Raw genomic sequence first — 25410 nt, forward strand, 5'->3', positions numbered from 1 at the left:
TTGTCTGAGTGCCTCCCCAGGAATATAAAGTTTTGTGCCCTGACCCCTTCTGGGGTAGCATCCCCATAATTAGACTGGGTCTTGGGCTACAGCAGCCCGTGGTTTACCTGTGCTTACCTGACTTGATCAGTTACCTGCAAGTCTTCTTTTTCATCAGCTTGTGAGCTTTATGCCTATTTCATTTCTTGTTTGGAACAGTAGAAACGAAGCAGGACATGAAAGAGAGCTACATGCTTATCTCTCACGTAAACAGTATTACTGCCATGAAGTGGAGAGCCTGGTTTAGACCCCCCAGCAGATTCTGTTTCTGTGCCTGCCTGGTTGCCCTCTATGAACAGCTCCCTCAGCTGCTTCCCATTTCTCTCTAGAGAGTGACTTTTTCATTTGTGTGGTGTACTTCTGATTTCCATCTGTAACAGAAAGAGTCTTTTAACTTGGATGGTACCTGAAAGCAGCAACTTCTCAACTAATAGCTCAGGTCTTGCCTCTCATACACTTGCCAGGAGGTGACTTATCTGGAAATCTTTTATGTTACTTTTTTTATTTGGTTCCTAGCAGCTGTACCAGTAAACTCTACTGTCATGTGCATACAAACGAGCATTCCAATAACATAATAACTAGCACACCTAAATGAATTATTAGCTATATTCAAACCTGCAAAGTCAAAAGATATTCACATGTAAAAATTACCACTGAAATCAAAAGAACTGTCTATGTATTAAAGTAAGTCTTTATAGGACTGAAAGCTTATTTTTGCAGCAGCTTTCATGAAAATTATCCCAAGTGGCTCTGTACAATAGGCATTATCATAAGTGGCTCAAGTTGCATTTCCAGTAGTTAAGGTTAGGGAGTGTTTTCGATTAAGTTTCTGTTTTCAGTTGCTTAAAACTTTTCTAACATTAAACGATCCAGGATGGTATCTATCCCAAACGGAATTTCTGCAGGGTTTTTTGTTTGTTTTGAAATTACAGCTAAAATAGTTCAGTCACTTCTGAAAACAAGGCTAGGAAAAATAATTTTCCATGTTTTAAAAAAAAAAGTAAAGAAGATACTTTTGCATCAGATTTACTAAGGAGTTCTGCCACCCTTATCGCCACTTGCCATATTTTTGAAGCATGGACTTTTGTCAGGAGGGTTAAACTACACAGTATACTTACTGTTTTGTGAGAGGTCATGCAGATGTACCTACTGTAAACCTCTGAAAACTTTTCTCACAAGCTTAGTGGATGTTTTTAGTTTGGCAGCTAACTTTACCAGACACTAGCTGCAGTGAGCATGCTGTACCTCAGGGGTGGGCAAAATGCAGCCCGGGGGCTGGATGTGGCCTGCCAGGCCATTCTATCTGGCCCGCGGGGCCCCTAAAAAAATTAGAAAATTAATATTTATCTGCCCTTGATGGCTTGCCAAAACTCAGTAAGCAGCCCTCTGCCCAAAATAATTGCCTGCCCCTGCTCTAGCTTCTCTTAGTTCCTGTGGGCCAACTGAATTTCATATATCTGGTAACCACAGCTAATAATTGTTGATCCTGGGACTGCAAAGGCTCAGCAAAATTTAATTGTAATTATTTCTTCAGGTTGAACAAGACTTGTTTTTGCTCCAGACAGGAACCCAAGGAGGAGGAAAATGGAGGGTAGAGGGGGGAATATTACATGCTCATGGATTTTTAAGACTATCATAATTTGTACACAGGAAACAAATTAAGGTTTCATTAACTTGTTCCCCTTTTTGAGTGATTTGTACTAATTACGAGTTTTTAATCTTTGATGCCTGTTTTTGCAAAATAAAGGTTTTTGGAATATAGCATAGTATACCCTACAGGCAACAAAGACTAAAAAAAGTGTGTTTATAGAATTGTATATAGCTACTTTACATAAAGTTGCTGATTGAAGCATTCTAGAATGAGAAAAGAACAGGGGCAAGGGAAGGGACAAAGCTTGTTTTAAGATGAGGTTTGAAAATAAGTTAATTTCTTTAGGTAGAGAAGTGGGAAAAGTGCTAACTAGGATTTCTTGAACGTAGTTATAATTGGAGTTAAAGCACAGAGGAGGTTATAGGAGGGATGTTGGTGCCTACATATATGGGTGGGAGTAATGACAGTAGATTTTCAGAAAACAATTAAGTAAATGGTGAATCTGCAGTTTTGAATTGGATCTTAGTAGGAATAATGAATAAGTGGAATATACTTGGTGATATGATGGGAAAAGAAAGCATGTAATAGGTGCACATCTTTAGCAGAAATTGCTAATTGCTTTAATATTAGGTATCTAAAAATCTTTGTGGACAGCCAGATGTTTGTGCATTTTTACACTCATGGATGGTATTTGTTAAATTCTATACCATCTGAAACATGACTGTTAATATCTTAAGGTATTCAAAGTATACATAAAGAAAAGATTAAGGTTTACAATTTTTACTGCATTTTGCTTCAGATGTAAAATTTTAGCGTATACAAGTATATTAATTACACGGTTTTATTTAACATATGCACTTACTATAAGCTTTTGTATGCTTCAAAGGGATTGCATTAAAAATGTTGAGGTAAAAGAGGGACAGATGCATTCTGCTATAAATGACAAAGCTGTTTTGCTTGTCAGACTTCTGGCATTTCTGATAGAAAGCCATTACAGAAAATGTATGTACTGTTGATGTGCAAGCCGCCATTTTTCATATCTGTTTCTCCTTTTTCACTGATTCTGCTCAGAGATCTCATTTGAGATTAGAAATAACAGTGTAGCCCATACCTTGATTCTGTAAATGAGGAGCGTCAAACTCACTTGGCTCTGTTATCTGCAAGAATTGTGCAGGGCCAGACCATGAATTGGCCAAATCAGTCCAGTACATTGGGCAGTCTCAGCTCTTGCACCATGTACAGCACACATTGTAGACCAGCACGGGTCTGCAATGCATTGGCCCTACATTGCATACAGCATATGCAAGGCTGATCCAGCATGCATCACATCCAGTGTGAAGGTCCATTCCGAGACTGACAAGCATCATCACCGTGACCAGTCAGTAGGTTTTCATGGGCCAGATCTTTGACACGCCTACCTTAAATTGATTGTATGCTGCTATCTTTGCCTACTCTTCCATGATATTCTTAAGTGTCAGAAACGAATCAAAAAGCATAACACATCTACTGGAAGGGCTTTTAAGTGGCTTTTTTTTTATGTGGTTGCATACACAACTGTCATCTGAAATATTGAAACCTATCTTTTTTTTCTCTAGGAAGAAATACTCAGAAACATTGTTGCCTTCACATTTTATATAAGTAAATAAAATATTTTTGAGTAGAGATTTTACAAACTGACATTACTTAATGTGGGGAACTTTTCTTTTTTCAGATGTGGATGTCTCTTCATTCTTTGTCCTTTTGCTTGTATGTATAAATTAATGTAGGTATATCAAGGCGTGAAGAAACACGGATTCTTGCAGCCTCATATGTTGGCAGAACAGGAAATAGTTATCACCACATATGATGTCCTCCGCACTGAACTAAACTACGTGGACATCCCTCACAGCAACAGTGAAGATGGACGCCGTTTCAGGAACCAGAAGCGGTATATGGCCATCCCAAGCCCTTTAGTAGCAGTGGAGTGGTGGAGGATATGCCTAGATGAAGCACAGATGGTTGAATGCACTACAGCAAAGGTAAGGGAATCTCCAGGGCATGTCTGTATTGAACTTGAGAAAATTTGATAAGCTTGTATTTTTAACTTAGACAAAAAGTACTGTAGAGCTGCTATTTTTTGGTCTTAATATGTATTGCATATAAATAATTTGTCCTTGTAGTTTGTTCTTCAGAAGTGATGGATAGTTTACTTTCCCTTAGAGATATTTACTATTATATTTTTCCCTGTCAGAATTTGGGCAGACTGTGAAGTATATCTGGCTCAAAAAGTGTTTAACATAATCTACACTGACAGTTTAAAGACCTGGGTCATCATGTCAGATACGGTGTTTGACAGTTTCAAGCAAGGCACTACCCTGTTCTGTGACATGGTTCAGAGGCATAAATATTTCCTTTGGATGAAGAAGTTAAAGTAGCACCATACAACAGGCTGACTTTTTTTCTCAGCAGTTTGCAGAGGGAGATTGTTTTAATTTTTTTTTCACCTTGTAGCTGAAGATAAGGAGAAAATGCTATTTAAGTAACAGTTTTTACTGTTTTTATGCATGTGTGCACTGTCACTCTGCCTTCTTTTGTCTCAAATGCTTTATCCAGTTTGAATTAGATCTGCAATCATAGATCCTACCAGTTCTCAGGTGACAGTTTCATTTTTAAAAGATTAACCAGTCTGATGGAAGGGATGTTTATGTGTCTGTACCAGCCTTATTAGTTTTCCATTGTGCAGGGTTATTGGCACTCTTTCAAAATGTGGTCCATGTTTTATTAGAGTGTCTCCTTCCTGTTTCCATTCATGGTTTTTTAATGTCGGTGTGGCAAATATAGGAATTGCTTTTTAGGTCCAAGAAATACCCAATGTAATTCTAGCAGTCTATTTATTGGTAGTTAGCAGCTGGAAGCAAAGGGAGCCAAGATCATATTTCCTAGGTAGGTAGCTGTCAGATGTATTGCTCTTCATGAATCGGTTCTTTCCTTTTACAAGTAGGGAAGTGCTGCTGTTCTTGCCCACGCAGGAACATGTTTCTCAGACCAAAATTTGTAAATGTTTATTGTGTTAAAGATGGTATTTCTCTAAATTAGCTGAAAGGTCAAAGGTCTGCCCAAGCCTAGTTTTCCCTGGTGTGGGCACACCAGGCAGTGATGTCACTAGCACCTTTTGTTTCCCCAGCCCAATTGACCCAAGTATATGTTTACCTATTCACAAGTCCAAAGCAGGGCTTAAACTGGGGGTGGGTAAAATGCTGCCTGTAGGCTGAATCCAGCCCACCAAGGGATTCTACCTGGTCTGTGGCTGTTCCTCTGAAGAAGTATATCCATCCTGCAGCTACGTGGGTTTTGGTGCGTCTTGCCTTTCTCCTTTTCCCATGCCGTAGCTGAATGCAGCAGCAACAGCAGCTTCAGCTCCAGTGACCAGGGAACCCCTCCCCAGCCTGGCTCACCTGCCAACCCCCAGTGTACACTCCAAGGCAGGGGTCACTGAGTTTTGTGGGTGGGCTTGTGCCTTGCACTGTTTTCTGTGTGCTGCTTCGACTCTGCAGCCATTTGCAGACCAGACAGCCCAGCACCCAGTGAGAGTCAAAGCTCAGGTATGATTCTGCCCCCTGGTGGGGAAGAGGGCCAGGACCTGCTGGTAACCCAGGCCTTGCCAAGCCAGCCAGGACCTCGGAGGGGCACAGGTGCTGCTAACATGCCATGGTGTGTTCCCACCCACTGCTTTGGGCTGCACCATGTGAGCACAGGTGGAGCAGATGGCACGGCTCCTGCATGAAGCCAGGTCCCAGGCATGTAGCTGGGTTGGGCAGGAGCCACACCAGCCACCTCCAGCTGTGCCCACGTGGCCCAAAGTTGTGCACAGGAACACAGCACTGCACCTGCCTGGCTGCATGCCAGGGGCTCAGGGCAGGCGAGGGGGTGCAGGGAGAGGCGAGGAACACAGTCCAACATTGGCTTGGCCAGGCCTAGATAACCCCTGGCTCCCAAACCCCTTCTCCTTTCTCTCTACACCCTTTCCTCCACCCTGATGCCCTGGCACAAGGCCGGAGTAGTTCCCACACACTGGTTTAGGCTACATGGATGCAGGCGGAGCGGACTGGCACGGCTCCTTTCAGCCCAGCCATGTGCCAAGGACTTGGGCGGGGGAAGGGGTGCAGGGAGAGCTGAGGGGAGCTTGTGTACATTTGGGTGTCTGCACATGTGTGTGTTTGTGTACACATATATGTTAAAATGGCTCTCCAGCCCAAGTAGTTGCTCACCCCTGGCTTAAACTTGGATCCTAGCCCTCTTTGTTTCCAGCTGTTGACTCTCAGTAATTCCCGAGCCATAGCAAGACACCTTCACCCTCCTTCATTAGCCCAGGCACAAAATCTTCTTGTCCACCTTTTTTCAAACAATGAAAACGTTCTGTTGATTGAAGCTCTCTATAGGCACCTGGTTAAGAAGGGCTTTATAAAGCTGAAACATACGGCCATTGTTCTTCAAAAGAAAATGATCTCTTTTTCTGGCCCTCTGGTTTTCTCATGTTTTTTAATTGTTTTCCTGTCTCCTTTCATTAGGCTGCTGAAATGGCACTTCGTTTGAGTGGAATCAACCGCTGGTGTGTCAGTGGCACTCCTGTGCAACGAGGATTAGAAGGTGAACTTTGCATAGCAGTGTAATACATGTAGCTGCTTTTTTTTTTTTTTTTTTGCAAAAATGTGTAGTGGTTTGAAGGAGTTTCAGTTTCTACTGCTTTACAATTTGTAGGGAAGAAAATGTTTACACTGTATCCAGATATTCACCTGAAAGAAAAAGAAAGAATGAGAGGTGGTTCTAACAGAAATTTCTGTTATTAGTCTTAATTTACAAGTTGCTTTATGCTGCTTTCAGATATGTACCTGACAAATTGAATTGTTTTATAAAGTATTTTGGCCTCAACATTATTTAACCTATGATTTAAAAAAAAACCCAAAAAACACCCTGATATCTACTGGCCTAAATTGTGTCTTTAAACAATATTGGTAGAGCTCACCTAATAGTACCATTTATGCACAAGCAATGGATTAGATATCATACAAAATGCAAGTCCTCAACCCTGATCTTTTGCTGTAGAAGGCATTGGGCCTCCTGAAAGTGAAAGACTCGAACCTGAAACTTGTAAATAAAGCCTAGTTGCCTGTTACTAAGATTAGAATTGAGATGTAGGCATAAATTTTAGTAGGTGAAGTGATTTTATGACTTGGACTTTTATGCTTCCTCTCACAGGCTGGAACTCAAGCAGCCATATGAGTTAATGCATGCTCAGGTTTGCACCTCAGGTTCCCACAATGAGTGAACAAAAAGGGATCTGAGACCTTTCCTTGCAGAGTGTGACAGTCTGCCACCATTAGAGAAACCTTTCAGATCTCAGATGTGGCCACTGGGACTACTCTACATCTTACCAAGTCTTTTTTGGTTTTGCCTCACTTGGACCAATAACATCCTAGGCAGAAATATAAGGATCATCCTTCACTTTTATATAACTCCATTGTTATCACTCCTTTAAGTATTTTGCCAAAGTAAGATTCCAAATTAAGACGGTAGAAATGGTAAAATCAGTTTTATTGCCACTGTCCCTGCAAACTGGACCCTTTTATCTTTTTTCCACAATTCACAGAGTGGATGGTTTCTCTAGGCAGCTTTCAAGCAGGCAAAGAGGAAGAAGCAATTCCATTTGGCATAATACTGATGGGCACAGCAGTATGTGTTGCCAGGCAAGGACACTGAGGCAATTTTTTGGTTCTTAAACTCGTATATTTTCCTGTGTGCATTTGTGAACTAGGCCTCAAATTCTGAAAAATGTCAGTACTGGGGATTAATCCATGATGCACTATGAGTGGGTTTAGTAATATATTGATCAATCATAAGAATGTATAATTAAAGAAATTTTGAAATAAATCTGCAGAAGGAGGTGACTATATTTATTACCAGCAAACATGATAGATTGGATCAATGATTTTCTCAACAAGAGAGAGAAAACATGGAACTCTAAACATCCTTAACATACTACCATACTTGCCTGTATTTTTTTTCCAGGACCCAGTTAACCAAAGCACTTAGGAGCATGTTTAATTCCCACAGTCTTTTGCTAGGTTTAAATGCATGGTTATATACTTAAGCAAAGTACTGAAAAGGGATAAACTGCTAAACTGGGTCCCCGAAGAGAAAACGAAATTTGCCAATTCTGGTAGAGTACTTATTATTGAAAGTCTTTTAATGCCTTTGTCTGAATATTAAAATGTGTTCACAAGAATGAAACTTATCTGAATTCAGTTAGGTCTGGGGTAATGATCATCTGGAGTCAAAACAGTGGTGGAGAGCAGCATTTGTGATTTTAATGATATTCTTGGACAAATTCAAAATCTTTATGCAGAGAATTAGAGGATATTTTATGTCCCTGCAAAACAGGCGGGAACCTAGCACTTAATTTCTTAACACCACTAAAGAATGATGAACTGAATTTACCCTTATGGTATAAAGAATTTAGGTATTTCATATCTAGTGATATTACTCTTGAATTGATAATTTTAGCAGTGAAGACATTCTCATTCCAATATGTTTTTCTTTTGTCAGATCTTTACGGGTTAGTTCTTTTTCTTGGAGTTGATCCTTACTGGGTCAAACATTGGTGGGATCAGCTTTTGTATCGACCTTACTGTAGGAAAAATCCTCAGCCTCTCTACAACCTCATTGCCAAGATAATGTGGAGGTCAGCAAAGAAGGACGTGATTGACCAAGTAAACAATCTTTGAAAAATATTGTTTGTAAACAGTGCTTTCTCCAGGAACATTATTTGCATATTACTGTATTTATATGTTTTTTCAGATTCAAATACCCCCTCAGACAGAGAATGTTCACTGGCTTCACTTTTCTCCTGTGGAGAGACACTTCTATCATCGCCAGCATGAGGTGTGCTGCCAGGATGCTTTGGTAAAACTCCGCAAAATTTCTGATTGGACTCTTAAGCTTAGCAGTTTGGATAGAAGGACGGTCACTTCCATTTTGTACCCGTTGTTGCGGCTGAGACAGGCTTGCTGTCATCCACAGGCTGTCCGTGGGGAATTCTTGCCACTACAGAAAAGGTGAATTTTTATCCCTGCTTCATTTGGTCACTGGGGGTTTGTTCCCATGTCCTTTGAAATCAGAGGCAAAACTCTGACTCTAATGGTGCAGGATCAATAGTGAATACTGTATATTGAGTTACCTGATGCCAAGCTACATCAAGCTGTATTGGAAGCTCAGCAGGATCAACGGGGTTGTTTATTTCTAACAATTCCTGGGTGCAATACTGGGGCAGAATAGTACCGAAGGTGCCAAATTTGCCATGAGAAACTAAACTGAGATTTTTCCATGTTTTAAGACAGGTAAAAAAATATCACTGAAGTTAAGTGTTTACAGTTAAAACATTGACATGTAGTCCAGAAAGGGTGGCCAATCTGGCACATAGATTGCCTCTCTGTGTGGCATACAGTAGATAAAGAAGGTAGTAGGGAACACAGTGACAGATTCGGCAGCAAGCAGAAAGCAGAGCAGCAGATCAGGCAGGAGATTGGAGTGGCATGCCTGCCAAAAAGGTTGGCCCCCATTGTAGTAGAGCTGAGAACTGAAACTTGAGAAATGAAACTTAACTTGGAAGGAGTCTAGCCTAGGAGTATCATCTAACTCCTAAAATTTATTTTCTGAAAGAACAGTGCACGAAGAGTCTGACTAGCACACAAAAGGTTTTTAAAAAACACACCACTTTGAATCTGGTGGTAATAAACTTACTTAAAATAGGATTAATTGTTCAAAAGCTGTTTGCCTGCTTTCATGTACACATGCTTCTCAATATCTTGCCATGTGCCCCACTAAGCCATTGTTGCAAACCTCTCTTTAGCCAAAAAGGGTTGATAATACTCCCCACAGAGCAAGTGCTCCTGCTTCAGTTAGAGGCAACTACTAGAGAGCAAGTATGTAGATACATACTTGCATACAGGAGAGTGGACAGTCACCTCTCTGGAGTCACTTGACCACAGCTGTCTTTTTACCTGGAGTGGGTCTGGACCCAATGATCTGAGAGATCCTTTCCAGCCCCTAACAATCTATGAATACTTCCATTGGAACAACTGAACACTGTCTGCTACATTTTTTAACCCTTGGTGCTATAGGAAGCACAAAATTGAAAGTAGACTTTGCTGTGAATGTACTTCTGCATTTTTGTTGTATTGTGTTCTGCGCTCTCCACCTCTGATATGTCTGTTACTTTCTGTGTCCTCCTCTCATGCAGAGTACCTTCAGTGTTAAATTTTGCCAGTGCAACTGGAAACAATGCCAGTGTCTACTTGAACAGCTGCAGCAGTAGGCAATCTCTTGTATTTTCTTGCGTTGATACTCTTTAAAGTGTGGAAGTAGTGAGTTGGAAGATGGGAAAAATTCCCACCAGCTTGTACCCTGCTGATCTTTGAATGCTGCCCAGTGTTCCAGTGGGATACAAGTTTAACGTACAAACTGTGCTCTTGAGTGTACTTTGACTGCCTGAGGACAGATACTGAATTTCATGGGGATGTTGATGGGTGACAGCAGCATAGCAACTGCAGTCGAAGACCACCAGTGAAAAACCAATTCCTTCTACAAACATTGTGTTTAAGGAAAAGCTGTTTCCAGTTGCTGTTTATATATTTTCTTTTGAGCCAGTCCTATCTGCAAAGGTGGACCATTCCCAGAATAAATAGAAGACTTGACTCCTGGCCTTGTTTATGTACATGTAAATAGATAAAGAATTTTGTGCCAAAAAACTGATGAATAGGAGAATTGGATTGAAGCAAGGAAACTACATTTTGGTATATTCTGGGATAGATAGCATTAATTTTCTTTATTGGGTAAAGGTAGCAGGAAGGCTGTCTGTTTTGTAAATATGTAGCCCTTTTTACAGGAAAACTATTAGATTTTTCTAAAATTTAAAATCAGGAATTGCTCTTGAAGTTAATTAGTAGTAGTAGCAAAAGGATGTTTGTGTGGCTTGCTTTTAAACACATTCTTCGTAATTCTTGATTTTGAAAATAAAAACTTTATAGAACTTGGAAAAGCAAGATGCAGCAGGCTATATTCATATTTGCTATAGTACAGCTGAGAAACTTCTTAGCTCTGTATGATTTTAGTTTTAAGCTGATAGCATGCCTGCTTCCTCTACTGGAATAACTGTACAATCATTGAAACTTTATCTGACAGGAACAAATGCAAAGGAACTTTAGTTGGTATTGCAGCAGAGAGGAAAAGATGAGGACCCAGTGAAGGGTACTCCTTCCTCCAACAGTTTTCTTCCGTGGTACAGGGACCCAGTGAAGCACATACTCTTCTCCAAAATGTGTGACAATGTGTAACAACAATTTCAAGTAGGGCCCAGCCCCATGGGCTAGAGAAGCAATCTGGTAAGGAAGCCACCTTGGCTTGGACTGTTGAGCACTGATGACATCAGACTGCTTTGTATAGTTTTCATTTGGGTTATGTTCACCTCATGAAGATTGTTGCCTATGTCAATCCTTTTTCCTGCCTGGACTTTTCATCTCGGCCTCACTCCAAGGATTTATGCTCTCTTTCTTTCCTGACTTCTTCCTTGCATTCCACTCTCTTCTGAGCTAATTGCCTGCTAACTGAATACCATCCAAAGTTGCATCTCTTTGATCTCTACCTGTGTTAGAAAAGATGTGTTAAAAAGTCTCTTTGGCATGGACTGTTGCCTGTTACTCATTTGTACTGTGCTTAGTACAGTGGCAGTACTGGCCTTGTTAGCTCCAAAGTCAAGGTACTTTTACGATAGCACCTTCTTTCTTGCCCATGAGAGACTGGTAGAGGTCTGTCATGCTACTGAAATAATTGGTTTTTGAGAGAAAATGTTTTTATAAATATTTATGTATAGGTTCTTTCTCTGTAGGAATGGCAGTTGCAATATAGGGGCTTGGAAGCTATTGTTCTGTATGTAGGGCAGAATGCAATTCATGACATTGGAATCCTGTGACAGGTCTAATTTTCACAAAGAGCTGAGGTATTTACCTTCCACTTTCCCGATACAGGCCCTATATATATACAGGCCCTATATATATACAGATCAAGGAAAAGCTGTTTTACACAAAATACTTACTGTGCAGCAAATTTGTATATTTGCATGATATTAGTTGTGGATAATGTGATCTGACCAAATTGATTTCCTTCTATGGAAAAGTGACAGGATCATTGGATGAGGGGAGCCCAGTGGACATGGTATATCTTGGCTTTAGCAATGCTCTTGGCATGGTCTCCCATAAAATTCTTATTAGCTAGCAAAGGAAATACAGACTAGATTAACGTACTGTAAAATGGATACATAACTAGTTGGATCATCCTGCTCAGTAAATAGTTCTCAGTGGTTCTGTATCTAGTTGGAAGGAGGCGTTGAGTGGGATTCCCTAGGAGTCTGTCCCGGGTCTGATATTGTTTAATATCTTCATTAATTATTTGGATGATGGCATCAAGTGCACACTTCACAAATGTGTGGCTGACACCAAGTTGGGTGGAACTGCAGACACTTTAGAGGTCATGGCTGGGATTCAAAATGACCTAGATTAGAGAAATGGTCTGCAATCAGTTAGATGAGATTCAGCATAGAGAAGTACAAAACCCTGCATTTAGGACAGAATAACTGCATGCAGAAATACAGATTGGGAAATCACTGGCTAGGCTGCAGTACTTCAGAGAAGGACCTGGGAGTTATAGTGAACCATAGGCTAACTATGAGCCAACAGTGTGCTTGTGTTGCAAAAAAGGCCAACAGCACACTGGGTTGTATTGACAGGAGTATCACTTGCTGATCAAGGGATGTGATTCTTTTGCTCTATTCAGCACTAGTGAGGCCTCACCTGGAATACTGTCCAGTTTTGAGCCCCACATTGCAAAAAGGATGTGGACAGTTTGAAAAGAGCCCAGTGCAGGGCAACAAAAACAATCGGGCCTGGGAGACGAGACTTATGAGGAAAAGCTGAAAGATCTAAGGGTTGCTGAGTAAAGAAGAGAAGACTGAGGGGTCATTTCAAATCCCTGAAGGGTGATTATAGGTTAGATGAAGATGAGCTTTTCTCTGTCACTGCAGGGGACAGGACTAGAAGCAATGGCCTCAAGCTGCAGCAGGAGAAATTTAGGTTAGAGATTAGGAGGTAATTTCTGAGTATGAGAGTGATCAGGCATTGGGACAGGCTACCTAGAGACGTTGTGGAATCTGCATCCTTGGAAGCTTACAAAAACAAGTTAGACAGACACTTGGGTTGAATGGTTTAGTGAGGGATGAACCTTCCGTGAGCAATGGGCTGGCCTAGATGATCTTGTGACGTTCCTTCTAGCTCTACTTTTCTATGATTCCTGCAGTCTTTCATGTAGACTGTAGGATACTGCTTGCAGAGTATTGTGTTTTATTTTGAGTTTGATCCATCCAATTCTTATTTCAGCACTATGACCATGGAGGAACTACTAACATCGCTGCAGAAGAAATGTCGAACAGAATGCGAGGAAGCACATCGACAACTAGTGTGTGCCCTTAATGGCTTAGCTGGTATCCATATCATTAAAGGTAAAAGCAGATTGCTAGAGTGTATTACTTGACAGCTTCTAATGGGCTAGGTAAGAATTTAGCTAACCTTTTGGAAAAATGGCCAGTTCACTAATTCAAGGGAGAAATGTAAAACAGACTCATAAAATTTGAGCAGCACGCAGGCAGCATCTGAAGCACCAACACATTCCTCCTGACTGATAGGAAAGGAAGAGGTGCTGTTCTTGGAGGCTATTCATTGTCTTATTTGACAGCATTCTTTTGACAGTTTAGATTCATCCAGAGAGGGTAAAAGGAATACAAAAAAAATCTAATTCTGCTATAACATTGGTGAAATTCAGGTGTAACACCATTGAAGATAGTTGAGTTGCACATCTGGGAAATTGATGAGAATGAGGTGAATTAGACCCACTTTTTCTCCACCTTTGTTAAGCTTGTGATAGTGGATTTTTTATCAAAGATTTTCTGTGGATAGTAGAACTTCAGAGCTGTCATTGGCAAGAAGTGAAATAGTTTAGAAAGTATGTATGGTGCTTAACTTATCAGGAACATTTTTCATTTGCTTTTTACTTCTAGTCTCTTTTTTTGCTTATCTGAAGATAATGTAAATCTTTGGCCTGTCTTTTGAATGTAGCTATGTTATTGTGTCTTGTTTCATACTTTCTATGAAATGTGTTTTTGAAGCTTACATTGGTTTTAAAAACACCATGGAGAACTCAAAGGTAAGGTGAAATTGTGTTTTGCTTTGAATATTGTATAAATTATGGAAACTTTCGTAATATTTCTGAGAATTGCTAGATGAGTGATTCTCAGCTAGGGTGCCACAAGATCCTTTGAGGGATGGCACAGGAAATATGAGGAGATAAGAGAGGTGGGAGGAGATAAGGGCATGGTCAGGTTTTCACTGTGTGGCAGTTCCCCTCCTCCTGCTGCCTAGGCCTCTGCAAAGAGGTAAGCACAGTAATAAATTAGCTTTTAAACGGCGTGCTGTTCAATTCACAAAAGATATGGAGAGGGTGCTTTGAGCCTAACAAGGGATGCCTTGAATCTGAAAAAGTTGAGAACCACTGTGCTAGTGGTGTCGGGTAGCAAGACCTAAAGTTGAAGGTACAAAAGGTGGCAGCAATGACTCCATTTTACCCGCAAATCTAAAGCAGTTGCTGTCTATATAGAAGATAGTAAGAAATGCAAGAAGTTATTATGTTACTTCAGCAATTGCTGTTTAGGTGAAGAAGTATTAGCATATAAATGGCAATTGTGTTAATGGCAGTTAGTTTCCAGTTGAAACAGAGCAGTTTTTTTTGTAAATTTTACAAGAAATTTAAAAAAATAAGGAAAAATAATACAGGATAAGGAAAAACTAGAAGAAATAAGATTATGAAAACACATGGAGTTTGTTAAATGGAAATGCCTTCCCATTTGCATCTGTTGATTAGGTGTCATCCCACCAACTCTGAAATGTTTACTGTAATACTTAATAGTTTCTTGCAGGTCAAATAATATAAATCATTTTTAGTTAAGTAGCTGAATGAAACAGTCTCGTCAGCTTATGTTCAGTCATTCAAAGAAAAGTTTAACAAGATGAGCTGCCTTCCCTGTAACTTGGCCAATAGGAAGAGTGGGTTCATCACAGCCCTTCTCATCTTCATTGAATAGATTTGAAATGAACAGTTTGCAGTGGCTTCTGGTCCTGACCAGAAAAGGAAGTGGGCACTTCATATACAATAAACACATTGTAATAATGAATTACCTCTTTTTTTAAAGAAAAAATGTGAAGAAGTACAAACATTAATTATTTCCCTAGGCCAGGTATCTGGTACCTTTCACAAGCGCTTTTTTAATACTGCTAGCAACTCAGAATTAATATAAAATATCAAAACCTCTGGTTCAAGTAGCACTTTTCTAGGTATTTGAAAATGAAAAAGTGATTTCATTTTCTTCTGTCCAGGCCTCCATTATTTATGGAGGGGCCACCCATTATTATATATGGGCCACCACTCTTGTTGAGTTTTTCCAAGCTATTCATTCAGTTATTTGTTAGATACATCTTCCATTTGTTCTTGGGGGCCATGAAAACATGAGTAAATTTTGCAATTTATTTCTGTATTGAAGTGCATGTGGTCATGTAACCATAGTTTTTCTCTGAAAATTGATCATGAAAGTGGCACCTTATATTAACAGGTCTGATTTTTGTGCTTGTGCAGTCATATCTGCTTATCCAAACTAACCTTTTCTTAAATGTTTTGCTGTTGGTTTCTTCTTTGGCAATCCCTCACAGTGGGGGATGATCATCTTCCATTATTGTCTTATCTGTGTGTCCCAGAATGGCTGATGAGGCCTATCTGTGATGGAGAGACTTGACTGCAGCTCAGATATGTGTTTTTGGTTGGGCTGGGTAATACTGAATTCTTGATTTGTCTGCGACACCCCATTTCTGCCAGTCCTGCTTTTTTTTTTCTCCTTTTTTTGTCGTCAGGTTTCAAAGTACTGAGTTAAGTTTTGTGGGAGGGTAAACTGAACTGTGAGATAAGATGTACTATCAAGGCAGATTCTTCATTACACCAGTGCAATATGTTGTAGAAGATTCAGGGCCTTGTTATACCTTACGCTGTAAGCTGCACAAATGTTAATCAGCTTAGTGTTGTTCATCTTAGTGGAGCGTTTGCACCTTAAGGCAGAAAACCATCTCTGCCTGTGCTTCACCTGTAGGCAGCTGGAGCATGGTGGAGCTCAGTGATTGCAAGATGGCAGCCTGAGGCTGGTTCCCACTGACCCCATGCTCTGCTAGGCTGTAAAGGGTGTGGCCACCAGTTCGTTGGCTGTGTCACTCGGCTACTTCCCAAAGCCTGTGGGGGTGGGAAATTCCTGTACCACCTGTCCCTCTGCCCTACCCCGTTCATGTTCCCAGGTAGTTGGGCGTAAGCAGAGTGAGCAAGCTCCAGGACTCTGGCACTAGCTATGCCCAGTGGGAACAGCAAGCTGGTCCTGCCCGTAGCTCCTAATCCTAGTCTGGGAACTGTGGCCCGAATCTGTCCTGGGCATATGGAGCAGTGAGCCAGTCTGAGAGGCACCATGGCTGCCGGGTGGTCCAGGGCTGTGGTGCTGGCTCTGCCCCTGCTGCTCCTGGGTATCCATGTTGCCCTGACTCTGGAGGGGCCACTGCATCCTGGGATACTGGAAGACTTCAACTTGGGTGGTATAGTTGTGTGGAGTGGCCACACCATAATGGACCTAATTAGGAGCAAATTTAGGCAGGCTAGAGATAATCTAGCCCTGGTGTGGCATAACTTTAAGCCAAATAACAAGTGTTTGAAGTCACTTAAAGTTGTTAATGTATAGCCAGTCCAGGGGTTAAGAGCTCCAGAAGCTGCCTAAAGTTACCCTGTAGCAACCCCCTCAGTTTGTCGTAATGGAAAATTTGAACTTCATGGGCACATGTAAATGCAAACAAAATGACCTGCAAAATCCTGCTCGACTTTGAGTCTTCCAACAGGAAGTTGCAAAAAAACCCCATGCTTAACTTGAAATCAGACTGTTTGCCCTGGAAGGCACAAACATCGTACTCTGATGCCAGTCTTACAAACTTATTTTCCACATTGAACTTTCATATAGGGCAGTGTCAACTTGGGCCTAGCGAGGCCTGCAGGTATAAACGATACTTTATCTGATGTGCTTTAACAGATGTTTTTTTAAAAATAAAAATAATTTTAAAAGCACGTGAAAATAGTCTTCTGAAAATATCCTACACAAATTTCAGGTGATGGCCACTCCTATCTATTTGGAAACAAAAATCCTGTGTTCGATATAAATAGCTTTTAATTCTTTAGGTGAATATGCATTGGCTGCAGAGTTATACAGAGAGGTGTTACGTTCTTCTGAAGAGCACAAAGAAAAGCTCAAAACAGATTCCTTACAAGTAAGTACACGTTCAGATTCAACGGCATTTTTAAAGTAAATTTTCCAGCTTTTTCTTCTTGTACATCTTGGGTTCCAGCAGAATTTTGATGCAACTCTTTTTCACAGTTGATTTACAAAGTGATACTGGTAGTGTGTTCTTTATGATCTATGAGAACTGTCCACCTAAATATCTTCATAAAATCAGCCCCAAAGGGCTTGTAATGTTTAATAATTCTCTAAAGCATAAAGTGAGAGCTCCACCTGCTGTTCTGCTCTAAAATTTAACAAGCTTATTCCTCAAGTTTGTCATATGACTGTTGCCTTCCTGGTGCTGGCTTGTAGGCAGAAGTAAATAGAAGGAAGCCATGATGGCTTCTGTATTAAGTACAGCCAAATGTAGGGAAATCAGATTTCTGTTCTGGCAAGAAATGTTATTTCTAAAAGAACAGGAAAAAAGAAAAGACCTTTAGGATGCTATGCATGTATATCTATGTAAAGAACAGGTACTTCTAATGACATTTTCAAAGACGTGTTTGACAAGGGTAATTTAGATCTACTTTTTGTGTTAGAACTATGACATGTTTGCATATCTTGTAGTGGCCAGTGTAATTGGCTAGTTTACTAATTGTTTATTTAGTGCTTGTGGCCACCAAAAGAATTGAAGTATTGTTTTAGATTGGGGTTGCTCAACCTCTGCCCTGCACAGCTGGAGTGAACACTGATACATCAGTGTAGATGAATCCTCGTGCTGCTCTTCCTTTCCTTTCTCTGGTGGCTAAATTGAGTGACAGTGGAAAGGCAGGTATGAGCAGCAGCACTGCTCACCTGCATTGACATGCCAATAAGAACTGAATTTATACGCAGCTCTGGGTTGCAGGAGCTGAGCATTGGTGCCATTCACCTCCCCTTCCCTTTCCCTCCCCATCCCGCTGAATCCAATAGCAGGGGAAAAAATGGGGGGAAGCAGCAGCGGTGGTGCTTAGCTCCTGCAGTTCAGAGCCACGTGAAAGCTCTGATCTTACCAGCATGTCAGTGTGGGCACTGGTTGTAGTCACAGTTTTCTTTAATATATGGAACCCAGGAGCTGAGCATCATCACTGCTGCTCATTCTTTTTTTTTCCCTGGAGCTGAATTTAGTGGAGAAAAAGGGGAGGGGGAGGCAAACAGCAACAATGGCTCAGCTTCTGCACTTCAGAGCCATGTGGAAACTTTGCACCTGGAAGGGGAAAGGCTGTAGAGACCCACCCTTGGGTGACCCACGCAGGCACCACACTGTTACAGCACCTGAAAAAAGAAACAATGTTATTTCAGAGAAAGTCCCAGTGCTCTGGGACAGAGCATGATCTTACACCCACTGTGATAGAAGTATGGCATTGGAAAGCTCAGGGAGGCAAGGTTCAGTGATGCCAGCTAGGCAATCTCAGGATGTCTTCTTTTCCCACAGGCTTGAGATCCCACCATCTTCCACCAACATTAAGAATCTGGAAGCCAAACAGCTCCTTATAAGTTAATACAAGCTGATGGCTCATCAGCCTCAATCCCTGCTGCTGAACAGGGCATTGAGCTGGGCACCTTGCCACTTGACCTCACTCTAGCCCAGTGTGGACAGTTTCACTGCCTCCTCTGTCATGCACAACAGGCCCTTAGCAAATTTAATAATTTTTATAAAATAATACTACAGAATCTTGAACTTTTTAGTTTGTATTAATAAGACTGAGATAACTAAAAATGTATCTTTTCTTTTCTAATATAGTTTAAATACTTCCTATTAGGGTATGACACATTATAGAATTATAATGTTTTTCTTTGCAGCTCTTGGCCTATTTCTGCTTTTAAGATTTGTTTCACTTGTTTTTAAAAAACAACGGTTGAACACCAATATTTTAGATCAGGGGAGCTCAGCCCAAGGTCTGTGGGCCAGATTCAGCCTTCAGCAGTATGTCATATGGCCTGTGGGATGCCCCTCAAGTGGTTAGGGGCCCAGTGGCCGTCATGGACCTGCATGCTAAATCAAGCATTCAGGGCAGGGTGGGGCCTTGATCCTGGTATGCGGAGACTGATCTGGCCTGTAGGGCCAAAAGGCTGAAAACCAGTGTTTTAGATTATTGTACTGTATTTGCATTATTCTCATGCAGGACCTTGCACATATGTAGTAGTTCTCCTCCTCCTACAGCCATGTTCATAGTATCCAGTAATATCTTTGGTTTATTAATTCAAGAAGGCTTTACTTTTCATATTAATTGTTATCTGTATTATTGTATCATATGGCAGCCATTAATATAACAATAACTATGCCAATTAAGGTATATTTGCAAATTTTAAGAAAATGGCAAAAGCTCTTAGGCATTGCTTTGACTTCAAACTGTTGGCTTTTGTCAAGTTTGTCTATTTAAAGTAAATCTAAACAATTCTTTCCATATTCCTTTTGACAGTCATTCTAAACAAATATGCATTAAGGTAAATGACTTGCTTCTGATAGGAAGTAATGACACAAAATCAAAGGGCTGAGAATTTTTCATTGATTTGTTGTGAAACCTTGGAGAGGTCCGTTTTGTTCTGTATATTTGATTTGTATTACACATACAGTTTGGACATGTGCATTTGGAGTCCTTTTAAAGAAATCATTTTAAAAGGGAAGCTCCTGATCTGGAGCGTGCCTCAGCAGTTCTATTCTGATAATTTAAGTGAATGGGAGCAAGGAACAATACAAATGTAGAAAAACGGCTCCAATTTAAACTCTGGTTGAAACAGCGTGAAAGTTGGAGCTAGCTAGGTTTTCGATATGTATATTGTTTCTAGGTGGCACACACAATTGTTAGAATATAACAGCTCTTCCAGAGTTCTGAGTGAAAACTCCCCAGCCCTTTTTGAAATGATTTTAAGTGTGCATTTATCCATATCCAGAGATGTTGCTCACCCACATTCCTAAAATGATTCCAGATTTACAGAGGAGAGTCCTAGCTTTACAGGATTTTGTATGATCTTTTTCTGGTTCACAAAATGCCTATAGGATTTGACTGCTGTCATAATAATATGGTACATTGTTGTATGATTATTGTTGACTTTGTATGTGTATAGAGACTACATTCAACACACAACCTCATGGAACTGCTGGTAGCAAAACATCCAGGGATACCACCAACCTTGCGAGATAGCAGGCTTGAAGAAGAGGTGATTACTGTTCATTTTTTATGCAAATACATTTTTGAGAACAATGTGGGGGCGTTGTTTGTACTTTCGAAAGAATGTAACCATCTTTGGCTTACAATGCCATGTCATCTTTGACTTACAATGCCATTTCAAAAAATGAAATAAAATAGGTGACAAACAGGTTAACAGACCTGTTTTTCATTGATCTGAATATTGATTTCATTTGATTGATCAGATTTTTTCCCAGTGGTACAAGCGTGTTTACAGGAAATTTCAAAAGCTGATCACCAAGGCTTCTGTTTTGCAAATGTCTGTGCAGGAGTAGTTTCATAGGCACTTAGGACATTTCTGAGTGTAAAATTAAGTACATATAAGTGCTTTCAGGTTTGGGGTCAGATAGTACAATATGCAAATAATTAAAAACTGAGAAAAGGAAAAACAGCAGGTGAAGCCAGTTTACATGTTTTAATTTATATGACTTCTGCTTGAGGTATCCGTCACAGCAACATGTTTTTAAAAAGGGACTTGCTGTCTAACTTGCTACGAAATCTTGGTTGGGTGTATTTGCTTTGACAATGAAATCCTAGAATACACTATTCTGTGACAGTGCATATAACACAAGTTTCACTGCACTATACAATGTCTCAGAGTGCCAGTCTGTGGATATGCCACATGAATAAGTTATCATGAGGGAAGGTAGGGTGTAAACTTGGTGTATTAGCTATTCCATAGTCCCTGCCCATGTGCACACTTTGAGCCTGTGGTAAATTAAGGTTCCTTGAGGTGGCTTGCCTCTCTTTCATTGAGACAGGAGTCACTTTGCATTCGCCATGGCACACTGTAGGTTATGTGAGAGTAGTTACAGTGCTGTAAATTCATACTCAAATTTATCTTAGTCTAAGGGTACTGCAAGGTAGCTACAGTAGAAAGACATGGTAAAAAGATGTGTCGAACGTTATAGCACCTCCTGGGTAAAATTTTAGGAAGTACCTGTATTTCAAGTTTTCAAAGTAGCTTCTCTTAGGTCAGCATAATTCATTAGCCAACTATCTCCCTCTTCTTAATTTTGAGCTCATGAGAACATTTTTTTCCTCTTTGCTGTTTCCTGCAACTTCTTTCTACTTTTCTTTTTGTCTAGTATTGGATTTGTATAAGATGCCTTATAGCCAGGAAAGGAACAAAGCACCAAGGATTAGTCTTTTTAAGCCATGTCCTCAGGGTTTGTTCTAAAACCTACAAACAGTAACAAGACAGGAGCAGATCAGTTGGAATACACCAGGTTATTTCCCAAGCATTCCCTACTTTTGACAGAGTGAAAAGAAGAGAAATGAGCCACCCCTTTAGGATTTGTCTGTGCGGGGAAGTTAGTCTGTGATAAACTAGGGTTTGGATTTTTCAGCACACAAACTACTACTGTGCTAGTCATGTGAGCACTAAGCTTCTCTATGTTGTGTTAGCTTTTTGTACTTTGCAGTAGCTCTCAACCACAGAGCTCTTTCAAGGCACTGTAAGCTATCTTGCACTTATTGTATACTAAAAACAGTCACATCAGGGGTGTGTGCAAAGTAGCTAGTGTACCTGAATTTACAGCACTGTAACTACTCTCCCATAACCTACAGTGTGCCATGGTGAATGCAAAGTGACTCCTGTCTCAATGAAAGAGAGGCAAGCCACCTCAAGGAACCTTAATTTCTGTTCTTCTGTTGCTGGTCGATGGATTAATGAGGTGGCGATTAAGTGTTGGAGAGTGGGGCAAGTAGAAGTCCAATTGTCCTCACACATCCCTTCCTCTGTTGACTTAATTGGATTCACTCTTGCTTTTACGCTAGTATATGAGAGCAAACTCACTTTTGTTGTATAGCTCTTCAAACTAGGATGGGTTTAGAAGAGGGGCAAACTGAGGCACTCTGTGTTATAATGCAAGGGAGTCGTGGGGATAGGGACTTGATAGTGGGTGTCTACTACAGACTGCCTCACCAGGGGGATGAGCTGGACCTGGAATTTTCAGGTCAGCTCACAGAGGCTGTAAGGACAAGGGATGTCGTTGTCATGGGTGACCTAAATTACCCAGACATCTGCTGGGAGGATCAGTCAGCCAGGTCTGAATGCTCACATAGGTTTTAAGCCTGCATACAGGACCTCCACCTAACCCAGGAGGTACATAATCCTACCAGAGGAAATGCCTTGCTGGACTTGGTCTTTGCCACAGGCTGTGTGACCTGGTGAGGGATCTGTGGGTGCTTGACTACCTAGGCATTAGTGACCATTGTTTGCTGGAATTTATTATCTGGCGCAGGGTGGTAAAAGCCAAGTGGTAAAGCAAAAGTCCTTGACTTCAGGAGGGCCGAGTTCAGTGAGCTAAGGAAATTAATAAGAGAGACACTGGGGACTCGGAGCTTCAGTGAGATGGGAGTCCAGGGTGGGTGGTTGTTCCTTAAGGAGACAATCCTTCAAGCTCAGAGGGAGTCAGTCCCAATGCAAACCAAAGGGGCAAGAGTGCTAAAAAGCCTCCGTGGCTCAGTAAAGACATCCAGGGGGGCCTGAGGGCAAAAAGGGTGGCATACAAGCAGTGGAGGCAAGGGGCAATCACCAAGGAGGATTATACCTCCATTGCTCATGATTGCAGGGAAGCGGTTAGGGTGGCTAAAGTAGAGCTGGAACTAGGGCTGGCTACCAGAATTAAGGATAACAAAAAGTTCTTTTTCAAATACATAGGGAGTAAGAAGAAGGCACCAGGTAATGTGGGTGCCCTACAGTACAGGCTTGGCAATCTGGTGATTTCAGCAAAGGAAAAAGCTGATCTCTTCAACTAGTTCTTTGCCTCCATGTTTCTGAGCAGGGACCAGGACAACTACCCTGGTAGGATTACGGACAGGATCAGGGGACATGACATCATGTCTGGGGTCAGGGACGATCTAGTTGGGGAACTCTTGGAGGGGCTGGATATGTATAAATTAGCAAGTCCGAATGCTCTTCATCCGAAGGTACTGAGGGAATTGGCAGAGGTTGTAGCAGGGCCCCTGGCACAGCTGTATGAGCACTCACGGTGCTCTGGCCAGGTCCTAGAGGACTGGAAAAGGGCCAATTACAAGGAGAGCCTGGGTAACTATAGCCCATTTAGTCTCACCTCAGTCCTTGGGCAGACCTTTTACAAAATTATCAAGGAACATATCTGCAGGGACCCAGCATGGGAGGTAACCCTCAGGGGCAACCAACACGGGTTCATTCTGGGCAGATCCTGCCTGACTAACCTTGTCTCCTTATGACCAAGTCACAAGGTCCTTGGGTATGGGCATTGGGGTGAATGTTGTCTACCTGGACTTCAAGAAGGCCTTTTGATACTGTTTCTCACCCCATTCTCATAAAAAAAATCCAGGTGACTGCAGCATTGATGCCTACACAGTCAGATGGGTGGCAAATTGGTTCAATGGTCGCGCCCAGAGAGTGGTGGTGGATGGGTTGTTTTCAACCTGGAGGGATGTGGGCAGTGGAGTTCTCCAGGGCTTGCTCCTCGGGCCTGTGGTATTCAAATCTTTATCAGTGATATGGAGGTTAGCCTGGAAAGCACACTGTCCAAATTTGCTGATGACACAAAGATTTAGGGAGAAGTGGGCACACTGGAGGGGAGGGACAGAATCCAACTAGATCTAGACAAATTACAGAAGTGGGCAAATGAGAATAGGATGGAATTCAACGCAGACAAGTGCAAAGTGCTGCATCCAGGGAGAAGAAACCTGCAACATACCTTTAAGTTGGGGAACACCCTTCTCAACAACAGTGTTGGAAAGGGATCTTGGAGTCATTGTTGACTCCACAATGGACATGAGTCGCCAATGCAAGGAAGCGGTCAATAAGGCTAACCACACCTTGTCGTGCATCTACAGATGCATCACAAGCAGGTCCAGGGAGGTGATCCTTCCCATCTATGCAGTACTGGTCAGGCTGCAGTTGGAGTACTGTGTCTAGTTCTGGGCGCCACCCTTCAGGAGGGATGTGGCTAACATGGAGGGGTCCAGAGGAGGGCCACTCACATGGTCAAGGGGCAGCAGGCCAGGCCCTATGAAGATAGACTAAAGGGCCTGAATCTATTCAGCCTCCACAAGAGGAGACTGAGAGGGGATCTGGTGGCTGTCTATAAACTCACCAGGGGGAACCAGCAGAAAATAGGTGATGGTTGTGAAAAAAAGTGGTTCCCCTGGGCACCACCTGGGATAACAAGGAATAACGGCCACAAATTGATTGAGAGCAGATTCAGGCTTGATATCAGGAAGCATTACTTTTTGGTTAAGCCTGCCAGACTCTGGAGTGGGTTCCCAAGGGAGGTGGTGCTCTCCCCTACCTTGGGGGTCTTCAAGAAGAAGTTGCATAGATATCTGGCTGGGGTATTATGATCCCAGCACTCGTTCCTGCCCAGGGCAGGGGGTCGGATTTGATCTGTTCAGGTCCCTTCCGACTCTAGAAACTATTAAACTGAAACTGTGACTGGTCTGCTCTATGCTGGCCTTTCACAATATCTGTTGAAGTGAACATGGGTTCACAAAAGTTTTGTACATGTAGACACACCAGACACAAGGAAAAGGAATGGAATCTTTTCTGTGGAAACTAAGGTGTTTTTTCCTGATCAAAGAGGTCATCCAAGGATCCTTGAGCTCCTCTATGGTGATTAAGCTCCACTCATACCTATAACAATATTTTTTTCAGAACAGCCAAAACAAAGTAGAGCAAGTCTTAACTGCAAAATGCAGACAGCAAAGATAAATATGAGACAAACCACACACAATAGTGTGAGGAGGTACATCTTTATTTCCCACTTATATGGGAAAAATATGTTTGAGACTTAGTGTATCTGTTAACCTACCATTGACATACATTGAGAGTGGGTCTTGGCAGATGCAACTTTATCATGAAATCATGGAGCCTCTATGCAACCAACAAATATGATTGGCAGAAGAAGCAAACTATGAATCATCTCCTGATATGCCCTGTAGCACCACAATGCACCCCAAAAGATTTGGCAACACCAACACTAGAAGGAGTGGCCTGTGCAAAATATTGGGAACATACCATATAGAATGGGTGGACTGGAGACCTAATGAAGATTGACATACCTAATGATTATATAAACTGATAACCATAACATTTTCATACTGCCACTTGTCACAGTGAATTT

At 41.5% G+C, this 25410-nt stretch overlaps 1 protein-coding gene across 1 annotated transcript in view; it reads left to right on the forward strand.

The window, feature by feature from the left end:
* The window catches only part of SHPRH (SNF2 histone linker PHD RING helicase), a 97612-nt gene that overhangs the window by 23358 nt on the left and 48844 nt on the right, over positions 1–25410 (forward strand). The window contains exons 10-16 of the mRNA XM_019550123.1: positions 3397–3648; positions 6178–6256; positions 8213–8376; positions 8465–8721; positions 13093–13214; positions 17021–17109; positions 20169–20261. Coding sequence (XP_019405668.1) covers positions 3397–3648; positions 6178–6256; positions 8213–8376; positions 8465–8721; positions 13093–13214; positions 17021–17109; positions 20169–20261 — 1056 coding nt within the window. The remainder of the gene's footprint in view (positions 1–3396; positions 3649–6177; positions 6257–8212; positions 8377–8464; positions 8722–13092; positions 13215–17020; positions 17110–20168; positions 20262–25410) is intronic.

The sequence above is a fragment of the Crocodylus porosus genome, unplaced genomic scaffold (genome assembly GCF_001723895.1).
Source record: "Crocodylus porosus isolate Cpor-Errol unplaced genomic scaffold, CroPor_comp1, whole genome shotgun sequence".
In the NCBI taxonomy this organism is placed as follows: Eukaryota; Metazoa; Chordata; order Crocodylia; family Crocodylidae; genus Crocodylus; species Crocodylus porosus.